General features: G+C 43.8%; 3 protein-coding genes across 3 annotated transcripts in view; 1 reads left to right on the forward strand and 2 right to left on the reverse strand.

Moving 5' to 3' along the window:
- PCYB_125540 (jeF-related protein) overlaps positions 1 to 542 on the forward strand; it is a 1,825-nt gene extending 1,283 nt beyond the window's left edge. Inside the window, exons 5-6 of the mRNA XM_004223887.1 lie at positions 29 to 146; positions 421 to 542. Coding sequence (XP_004223935.1) covers positions 29 to 146; positions 421 to 469 — 167 coding nt within the window. The 3' untranslated portion in view covers positions 470 to 542. The remainder of the gene's footprint in view (positions 1 to 28; positions 147 to 420) is intronic.
- Positions 543 to 1,490: 948 nt separating this feature from the next.
- Positions 1,491 to 4,409, reverse strand: PCYB_125550 (hypothetical protein; the record flags this gene model as incomplete). Its single annotated transcript, XM_004223888.1, has 1 exon — positions 1,491 to 4,409. One exon carries the CDS (start codon positions 4,407 to 4,409, stop codon positions 1,491 to 1,493), a length of 2,919 nt encoding a protein of 972 aa, XP_004223936.1.
- Positions 4,410 to 6,248: 1,839 nt separating this feature from the next.
- Positions 6,249 to 9,278, reverse strand: PCYB_125560 (hypothetical protein; the record flags this gene model as incomplete). Its single annotated transcript, XM_004223889.1, has 2 exons — positions 6,249 to 8,384; positions 8,610 to 9,278. 2 exons carry the CDS (start codon positions 9,276 to 9,278, stop codon positions 6,249 to 6,251), a joined length of 2,805 nt encoding a protein of 934 aa, XP_004223937.1.
- Between the last annotated feature and the right edge of the window lie 588 nt (positions 9,279 to 9,866).

The raw sequence follows: 9,866 nt of genomic DNA on the forward strand, positions 1-9,866 counted from the left end.
TTTTTTTTTTTTTTTTTTTACAAACTAGACAGCGCAGCAAACGCCCTTTCTGTCAACTCGGAAATGAACATATCGCTGATGCTTCCCAAGGAGGGGGTTCGGCATTACGGGAAGAAGCATTACTTGGGGGGGAGATTCATACCGAAGTAATTGTTTCGTTTTGTTTTGAACTGTTTGTTTTGAACTGTTTGTTTTGAACTGTTCGTTTTGAACTGTTTGTTTTGAACTGTTTGTTTTGAGCTGCTTTGTTTTTTTCTCCGCGAAGTGTGTCCTAGTTGGGGATCACTGCTGACCACACCTGGGCTTACAATTTGGCGCACGTCCTCTTACGTAGTGCAACACAGCATTATGTGACATGGTGCGATATGGTATATATATACATATATATATATATATTTTTTTTTTTTTTTTTTGCGCCAGTTCCATCGTGGAGAAGTACAATTTGAAGATTCCTCAATTTTCAGGTTAAGACGCAGCACTTGTGAATTGATCTTTTTATTTTCCCATTCGTTCAACATGAAAAGAAAAAAAAAAGAGGATGTAAAAACGATGTAACTTTTTTTTTTTTTCGTGCCCATTTGACACTTTACAGGGGATAACTCACACGTGCAGCTGTAGGCGGGATAGGGGGGGCTCGGGGCGGGGCTTCACGGGGAGGTTGCTTTTCCCATCACACTGTGTTGCATAGTAGTATGATGTGATGTGATTTTTATTGGGGGGGCCATTTTTTCCCTTACGCCTTTTTTTGTAACGATTCACTATGAGAATTATCCCCTTTTTGACCTCCTTCCTGACGAAGACGTTGTTGAGAGCCCCATGAAGGAAATTCCCAACCGGAAGGAAAATATACGCGCGCAAAGTTCAGAGCTTTCTTTCCATTTGAGCGATACGTCATTTGCAAAATTGGGACAGCACCTCCGTTTCTCTTTTTCCTTTGGGAGATAAAACGGATTGTCTACATTCACCACGAGAAATAATACCAACGTTGAGAGGTTCACCCAACCAGTACGCTCGCCAATATTTTTTTTAAAACCGTTTTTCCACTCATGTGCGGCGGTGTGCGACGCGCATTTAAAGTTTTACAAAAAAAAAAGGGACACTCGGTTCGGATCCTCTTCGTTCCTCTCTCTGTTCCTTTTTCCTAATTTACTTTGTGTTTAACTTTAAACAAAAATTTGATGCGTTCCGCTTTGCGCCCACGGAGGAGTTTTTCACACAAAATCAAATGGTACAAGGGGGTGGGGAGATATTGCAAAAAAAAAAAAAGGAAAACGCGAAAGGGCGAGAAGCGGGGAGAAAAAATGAATGTACAACACACACGGGGTAAGCGGAACGGGTAGGCTGTGCACCACGTTTGAACAACCTTTTTTTTTGGGGTGTGTGTACCGGGTGGCTTTCTTACAACGCGCAATTTTTTACCTCCTTTTCGTTCCTCTTTCACCGCTCCCATCGCTGTGGCCACCCTATGTACGCACCCCACCCCCACACACTCATAGCTTCAGCTCATCAGCCAACAGCTCAAACGCGTCGATCTGCACGCTGGGCTTTTTATTTCCTTCTTCATTTCTCTTGGATGAAATGGCAAAGGAGTTAAAAAAATTATTTATCTGATCATCTGTGCTTGAAAAATTCCCCGTGCTGTTCAGGTGGCTCTGAAATTTGTTCGCAGACTTATTTGGGTCATTCGTATGCATCATTTGGTAATTCCCCCGAGGAGGTTGCTCACAAGGGTTACTACTACTACTACTGTTCATTATGCCTCCTCCGTATGGGGATGTATATCCTTGGGTTTGTCCTTTTCCGCAACTGAGTCGTGAGGTAGCACCGGCAAAATGGGAGTCACTCGTCAAGCTCGACAAGTCTTCCTGCATATCTATCAAACTTAAATCGTCACTTGGTATATTTTTTTGGTCCACAATTTTGTTTCCACCAAATGGTTGCTTGCCTTGCTCTTTGGTAGAACCGTAATTTTTCATTGTGTCATTTTTGTCTTTACTTAAGTGGTAAATCGAGCTGCCATCCATGTTGGTGTTATTTGTTTGGTCACTATACTTGGTGTTACCCACATATGCGTTGTTACTCCTCTGTGGTTTTGTGGTCCTATTTTTATTTCCTCCAGTTGCTCCTTCTGTAGCGTTGTCAAAGGAGAAGAAATCATTTGCCTCGTTAAAATGAGGGAGATTTTTTTCCGTACTTATGGCTCCTTTTGTGTTTCCCCTTTCTTCGTTTTTACTTTCCAGAAAAATCAGATTACTAACCCCGGTGTCGTTTAGGTTTAAGTTTACGTTTAGGTTAATTTGGTTACTACTCTGTGTAGGGGCGCGTGCACTGCTGGACATTTCGAGTGGGGTTTTTTTTTCCCCCTTTTGGATGCTTTGCGTAGTGGCAAAACTTATATCGTTGCTTTGGCATGTGTGCCGTGTGTCCTCTTTGTGTTGGTACTTCACCTGGAGGCTGCTAAACAGCTCGCTGTTGTTCGCTCCACTCCTGCCGTTCGCTCTGCCGTTCGCTCCGCTGTTTGTTCTGCCTTGGGGGGGGTCAAGATTTGGGGGAGCCCCCACCGAGAGGTGATCAAAATGGATTATTAAATCGTCCACAGGGTCCACCGGGCCCACAGTGCCCACATGTCCCACCTTCTTCATATTGTCTTGGTTGCCTCCTTCAGTTGGGTAGTTTTTCCTATCAGAGAGTAGATCCAAACTGCTCTCCAACGTCTTTCCATTTTGCACTCCGCTTTCATATGCGTTACCTACGGGAGGGTAAGCACCCTGCGTGTTGGTTGTGCCCCCCCCGTGTGCGGTGTTCCTACTGTTGCCATTGCTTCTGGTTACGTCCATCGGCACATCGTCATCGATGTCGAGTAGGTTGGGGATTTCCACACTTGCGCCGATTTGCATAGTGGGTTTGGCTTCCCTCCCCCGTGAGTCGTCACCAGGTTGCTTCGCTCGAAGACCCATCAACACAAAAATTTCCATGACTTGTTTTTTTAAATGCTTAATTTCTTTACTTCGGTAAAGCTCCTCCAGAGTTTGGTCCTTCAAATTTTGAATCAGAATTTCTAACGTCTCAATTGCTTGTCCGTTTTCTTTCCTTTTCCTGTGTACCAGTAAATGCTTTATGGCACAAAGTACCTTTAATTTATTTTTCCAATTTTCCTCTTCGTTGATATATTTTAATCTCAGCTTGGCAGTAAGGATGGAGACTATGAGCTTGGTGTCCAACGTTTCACATTTTTGGGCAAACTCATTTAAGAGACTTTCGGGGGGTACTTTGTTGATTCCGGCATTGATCAGTACATCTTCGATTATTTTTCTTTCGTAAATTCCGGCGGTTTGAGATTCTTGCGGTTTTCTTCCTTGGTCATCTCGCCTCGCGTTTTGGAATCCTCCACTGGGATGCAGCCTGCCGAGGGGGCCCTGTCCGGCGAAGCTGCTAACGCCGCTTTGGCTGCTAAACCCGCCTTGGCTGCTAAACCCGCTTTGGCTGCTAAACCCACCTTGGCTGCTAACCGCTGACCTGCCCACGCGGTTCCGCTCCAAGTTCTTGTTAAAGGCGTTACCGTTCATGATGCTCTGTATGTTGAGTGACCCGTTTGCATAATTTTTGGACAGAGATGCACTGACTTTGTTAATTTTGTTCACGAAGGAGGATGGCATATATTTGTTGGCCACTTCGTTTAGATACTGTATAGCTATTTCTCCCTTCGTTTTCTGCTCAGGATTTTGGTTAAAGTAGGGGTTACCAAAACCGGACATTTTGTTCATGTAATTATTTCGATTGTTAAAATTGTTCGCCATATGGTTGGATTGGTTTGTGTTTGCGCTTGCGTTTGGGTCGAGTGCACTCCCTACTCCTCCGCTTCCCCCTGGGGGTACTCCATAACTGCTGCTCATGCCGCTGTTCATGCCGCTGTGCATGCCGATGTGCATAGCGCTGTTCGCAGTGCTGCTCTTGTCAAAGTGGGAATTTCCAAAGCCCTGTATTCTATTATTTTTCACCATGTCCTGACTATTGTTGGACGCGCATTTCCCATCACTCTCTGCAGCGTCATAAGAATAAATGAGTTTAATCAAATCGGATGCTTCTTTTCTCACCAACATGGAAGGAGTTTCCCCTTTCAGTTCGTCATGAACTATACTGCATGCTTGACAATTTTTAATTATGTCGATTTTTTTTTTTAGAAAGTTGCGAAAATCGGGTCTTTTTTTATCACAGAGATGCTTTAATATTTTAAGCGTTTTTATTTTCACATTGACATCTGTCCTTTGCAATTTTTTCAGTAGGTACTCCCCCACGAGGTTCATAGACTCCTTGGAGCAGAAGGCCATTTGCGATATTTCGTTGTACAGGTATCCTGGCGTGGGCTCGTCGTTCGACGAGGTCGCCTTGTTCAAGATGAGCCGGTTCATCTTGGGGGAGCGCTTTGGTGAAATGAATGGACAGTTCCTGCTGCGTGGTTTGGCTTGGCGTACGTTCCCTTCGCTTGGGAAGCAGTTTTTCTTTCTCACTTGGCTACTTCCTTTTCTGTTTAATTAACCCTTCCCTTCTTGGCGCGCGCCGTCCCTTTGGGTTTTCCGCTTAACCGATTAGCCGAACAGTCGATTATCCGATTATCCGATTAATCGAACCGCCTATTATCCGATTACCCGATTTACCGCTTACCCGATTTACCGCGCCTCCTTCTATGGGTAGCCTCCACACATTCCTCTCCTCAGGGTGCTCCCCTCCCCCCTGGCCTGAAACAGCGGAATTTTTTCCAACTGTAATGGGCAGGAGCGTGCTGTTTTTCGCTGCGCTACGGCGGTAAATTGGAATAAGCAGAATGGGAAAGAAAAGGAAGAATACCTACTCCCACGTTTCTTCCTGAAGTACTCATTCGCGGGTGCGCTCTGTCGTTGCCAAGTGTGCCCTTCACTAAGTGTATTTCATTCGTGCTTATGCTGTTTGCTCTTTAGCCATACGTATGTGACGTATGTGTTCACGCGAAGGTGCGGCGACATTCATCCGTTAAGGGGAAAAACTCGCGATTCGCGCTTTCTTCCCCACGTACTCTTGCGGGCCTCTCCAGCCTTCCCCCTCCGTACCTCTCTCCTTCAAAAATGGCACATCAATTCTAAAGGGTTCGTTAATTTGCTGACTTGAAAGGAAAAGCAAAAGGGGTGACTGACGAGCGGTAAAAAGGGGGTAAAAAAAGGGGTAAAAAAAGTTGGCAAAAATGACAAAAAGGCAAAGGGGCAAAACGGCAAAGGGGCAAAACGGCAAAGCGGCAAAACGGCAAAGAGGCAAAACGGCAAAGCGGTAAAGCGGTAAAGCGGCAAAACGGCAAAGCGGCAAAATACTTACATATGCACGCACATGGCCTACATATACGCATAACATTCACAAGTCCGCTCAAATTTTCATTTTTTTTTTAAGAAAAAATCGAAGAATAAAATATATGTGCACATAAAACAAATTATCTTTGCCAGTTGGGCAAGTTGCTTCATTTTACAAATTGGTTTCTCCTCAAATATGTTGCTCCACAAATGGTGGGGGGACAAAACGGTATGCTTTCGCCGTCGTGCGGAATGCATTCATTCAGTGGACCCCCTCGCGTGTGCGATTGAAAAAGGTGTTCGTTCGGAACGTGGTACATATACGTGACACAAATGTGTGACGCCCTCTGGCGCAAACTGCGCGTTTTTCTTTTTTTTTTTTTTTTTTATCCTTCAGCACAGCGGCGGTGGCTCGGCGCGTCTGCGGGATGAACAGTTTTTGTAAAAGTTGTAAACATTTCCGAAAAGATGCGAAATGTTAACAGTTTTCATAATTTTTTTTTGCAATTTTTCAAACGTGCCATCCAAATGGCGCTCTTCCCTTTCGAACGACAAAGACGGAGAGGAGTGGACTGGACTGAACAACATGTTGACCGTTTAGGTATATCCCTCCAAAGGGAACAAACATGGAGATTGGTATATTGTAGGTGTGGTATTCCGCCCCAAGGAAACACAAACAAGCGTATCGTGCGTTATTTCCTCCACACACACGCACAGGGGGGGGAGGTCCCCATTGGGGGCACCCCAACTTGTGAGTAACGCAGCGAACGGTACGAATGAAAAAGGGGCAAAAATGCAGAGGTACTGTGGTGAGGACGCGAATAAAAAAAAAAAAAAAAGGCGCATCCGTAAAACTTTCTTAATGATGAAATGGGTGGAGCCATGATGGGATGACCCCAAATGTGTAACTCGGCAGCGGTCTAGGAGAGGAAGCTAAAATGCGTAGGAATAAAGATGGTTCCTAATTCCGCCAAAGAGAGTGTCAAAGCTAACCCCAGCATTAACCAAAACGAGGAAGTTAATCAAATGGGCACAGCAGTTATTTTGCATAAGCGTATTTATTATGTGCATAATTTGGCTCCTCAGTAATGGGACGCATAACTGGTCAGTCCCATTTGAGCATATCACAAAAGTCCCATCATTCTGATACGTTAAGGCGCAACTACAGTTGAACAATTTTTGGAGGACGTCCGTAATATATACAAGTATGTCTTCATTACCCATTGGACTTGTGTACTTTTTAAAATATAAATTTAACACATAATTTGAAAGGGTCCTCTCAACATCCTTTTCTAGACGTACGTAAGTTAAAATTTTCTTCACTGCTTCGTAACAGTTATCACTTTTATCTTGGTATGCTTTTAAAAAATTCAAAATGCAAATTTTTTGGAAAAATAAAGTAGCAATTTTCTCTCCCCTTGGGACTTTTCCTCCCTTGGAATACACACTGTAGTAATTATTTATCTGTACAAAGAGCCACAGAAGGTGATTAACACACGGTTGGCTATTCATATAGGGTACCATATTCTCCAAATATTCGAACGTATCATTCACCATATGTTTATACGCATAATGGAAAAGAAACTCGTCCATTTTTTTTATTTCCTTTAAATTTAAGTTGAGTAAATTTGCCTGAACATGTTCATACACATTTGGGTTATTTTCGCGCAGGCAGGTGAAAAAACGTTCGTTATTTTGGTGAAATGTTATTCCATTTGGTAATACATTCGCGGGATTGTCACTGCGATCACCTCCCTGTAAAACCTCATGATGGTTACATATACTTCTGTGCAAAGTTGACAGTAATGTTACAGCTTTCTCTACATTAAAATTGGCTCGGTTGGAAAAATCGTTGTTCGTGATCGCGCATTTATAAAGGTACCCCATGTAGGACAGTACGTAGATATTGCTAACATATTCACATATTAACTTAATGTAAGGGAGTAACACATTCGCGCCGCTTCTTTTGTCCAAAATATTTAAAAAGTAAAGGAGCATGTGTTGGAATTTTTTTTGTCCTTTCAAAATGGAAAGAAAGGTAGGGAGGTACTTCTTACAGGGTTCACTTCCGACCGTAATGTATTCATTAATGCTGCTCAGAAATGTTAAGTTTGGGGGGTAATTGATCACTCCTGTTTGGTCCCTTCCACCGTGTTCGTGGGTAGCTATATGGCTGCTTTCCGTGCCATACGTGCAATTTTTTGGCTCAGCGATCGCGTTACCCGTGTTGCTCATTTTAGGGAGTGGCGCATCTGTGGGGGCCTCCCCATTCGTCTCACCCACGTTGTGAACCTCGCAATGAGCCATCTCAAAATCAGCCATCTCGCAATGCGCCTTCTCGCAAGTTTGATCGGTACCGCCACAGGCAGCTGGTTGCTTCAATCCGATGCACTCGCTACCCGAATTACACATATCCGAGTAGTACGCACCCACCGCGTCCAACACCCATACGCATTTGGACACATTACTGGACGCTTCCTGTGGATAGGTCCTCCTCCCGTAGTGCTCATCCTGGTTGGTTTTCTTTAGCCTACCCTCGATAAGGTTTAAGAGGTGGGACTTTAGGCGGTCCCCCTTTTCCATTTGACACTTCGCATCGGTGGGTTCACCCACAGAGTCCCCCCCCATGGAGATTACTTCATTCACTTGCAAAAGCATGAACAACTTTCGAAGGGGTAAATGAGTCAGTAAGCCAAAATGATCCCCTAGGAAAAATGAAAACTGGGAGAAGTATTTCAGGCGGGTCTCTTCCAAGAGGGTTACTTTTCTAATCCCAGAAAGGTGATAAAAACAATTAATGAGGAGGTCCAATTTGTTCATGTCATGAATAGATTCCTTTCTAATTTTAAGAAGCGGAGAAGACTCCCCCTTTAAAAAGAATTCCACGTTTTCCACATTTTCCACATTTAACGAATGCATAGACCTTTCGATCACCCCAATGCAATAATCGAATAGTTCCCTGTGATAAAAATTGTACTTGCTCCATATGAACAGTATTTCCTCAATCTGGTTTAGGAGCAATTGTTGTCTCCTCTTGTAAAACAAATGGGAGGTGTATCTTATCAATTCCTTCGCCACGGTGCAAATTTGATGACTCACGTGACTGGTCATGTAGAGGGACGAGGCACACTCACCATCAGTATCGTCGTGGAGATAATCATTTGCGTCTTTTCCAAGAGGGGGCTCAATCCACGTGGAAGAATCGTGGGGGGTGGAAGAATCGTGAGAAGCGGAAGAATCGTAGGAAGCGGAAGAATCGCGGCGCGCGACAGAGCCACTTTGACGCCCTGCTACCCAGGGCAATTCGCTAGCTCCCCCATTTCCGTAGTTCCCCTCAAAGTAGACATAAAATAGGTGAATTAAAATCAGCTCACTTGTCTTGAAATTATAAATATTATTTATCACATGCTCGTTTATTTTTTTTAAATATTCAACCTGCACACCGTGTATGATGAAACTGTGTAGGGTTAGGAGGACTTGTTGTGGAGTCAGCTTCTTTAACGAATTCATGACATACGAATACACCTCCTTAATGCTTCCTCTGTTCACATGTTTGCTTCCTTTTTTTACTTCGTCATCGTAGCTAAGGACTACTTCACGGTACCAATCGACAGAGTTCTCATTCCTCAAACTGGAGAGTAAATCATCGGTGTACTCACCAGGTGGTTCATACGACATGAGTTTTCTTTTCTCCACTTTGTTAATGGTTACATTTGTGTAAAGGTAGGAAAATCCCAAATGGGTGATCTGCTCATCGTCCTCATGGCTGATACCTTTTTCTCTCTGTTCACTAGGAATGACATTTTTTATTAACCTAACGAGGTGGCTGTTATTCTTTAGCTTACTCTGTAACTCTCTATTGGTGAGGATGAAACGGCAACAACCCCCTTGTGAGAATTTTCTTACTTTGGCAAATAGCATGTGTCTTTTTAGTTTCATTCGGAACAGCATGGTGTTTATCATACTTTGGGGGTACTCGCGTGTGTTTGTTTAATGTCAGGGAGAATCCATGACGTGCAGGTAGACATCGAAAGGAGGTGTTCATGCTCGCTTCTTTTATTTTTCATTCTTTTCTCGCTTCTTTTATTTTTCACTCTTTTCTCGCTTCTTCCTTTTGGCGGGGTAACGGCTATGGGGGGGGGTTCCCCTCGCTCGTCCGCAGTTGCACAAATTAAAATGTCTGTCACGCCGCAGGAACATTTGCGCGCGCATATTAACTCACATCATAAAGCATTTGGCAGGGCGTTTAGCGGCGAGTTTAGCAGTGCATATGGCAGCGCATATAGCAGCTCATATAGCAGCTCATATAGCAGCACTTATAGCATCACATATAGCAGCACATATAACAGCGCATATACATGTGGGAAAAGCTCGTTGGGTAGTGTCCCCCCCAGTAGAATCGCTTCACTAGGATAAATCTCAACCTGAACCAAATTAGAAGCCTAATGGGATGAGTAAGGCGGGTAAAAGAACGCACCTCGAAAAGTGCTCAACTGGGGCGCGGGAAATTCGTTACTGCAACAATTAAAGGAAAATTTTTTTTTTTTTTTT

This window comes from Plasmodium cynomolgi, chromosome 12 (genome assembly GCF_000321355.1).
Source record: "Plasmodium cynomolgi strain B DNA, chromosome 12, whole genome shotgun sequence".
Taxonomy (NCBI): domain Eukaryota; phylum Apicomplexa; class Aconoidasida; order Haemosporida; family Plasmodiidae; genus Plasmodium; species Plasmodium cynomolgi.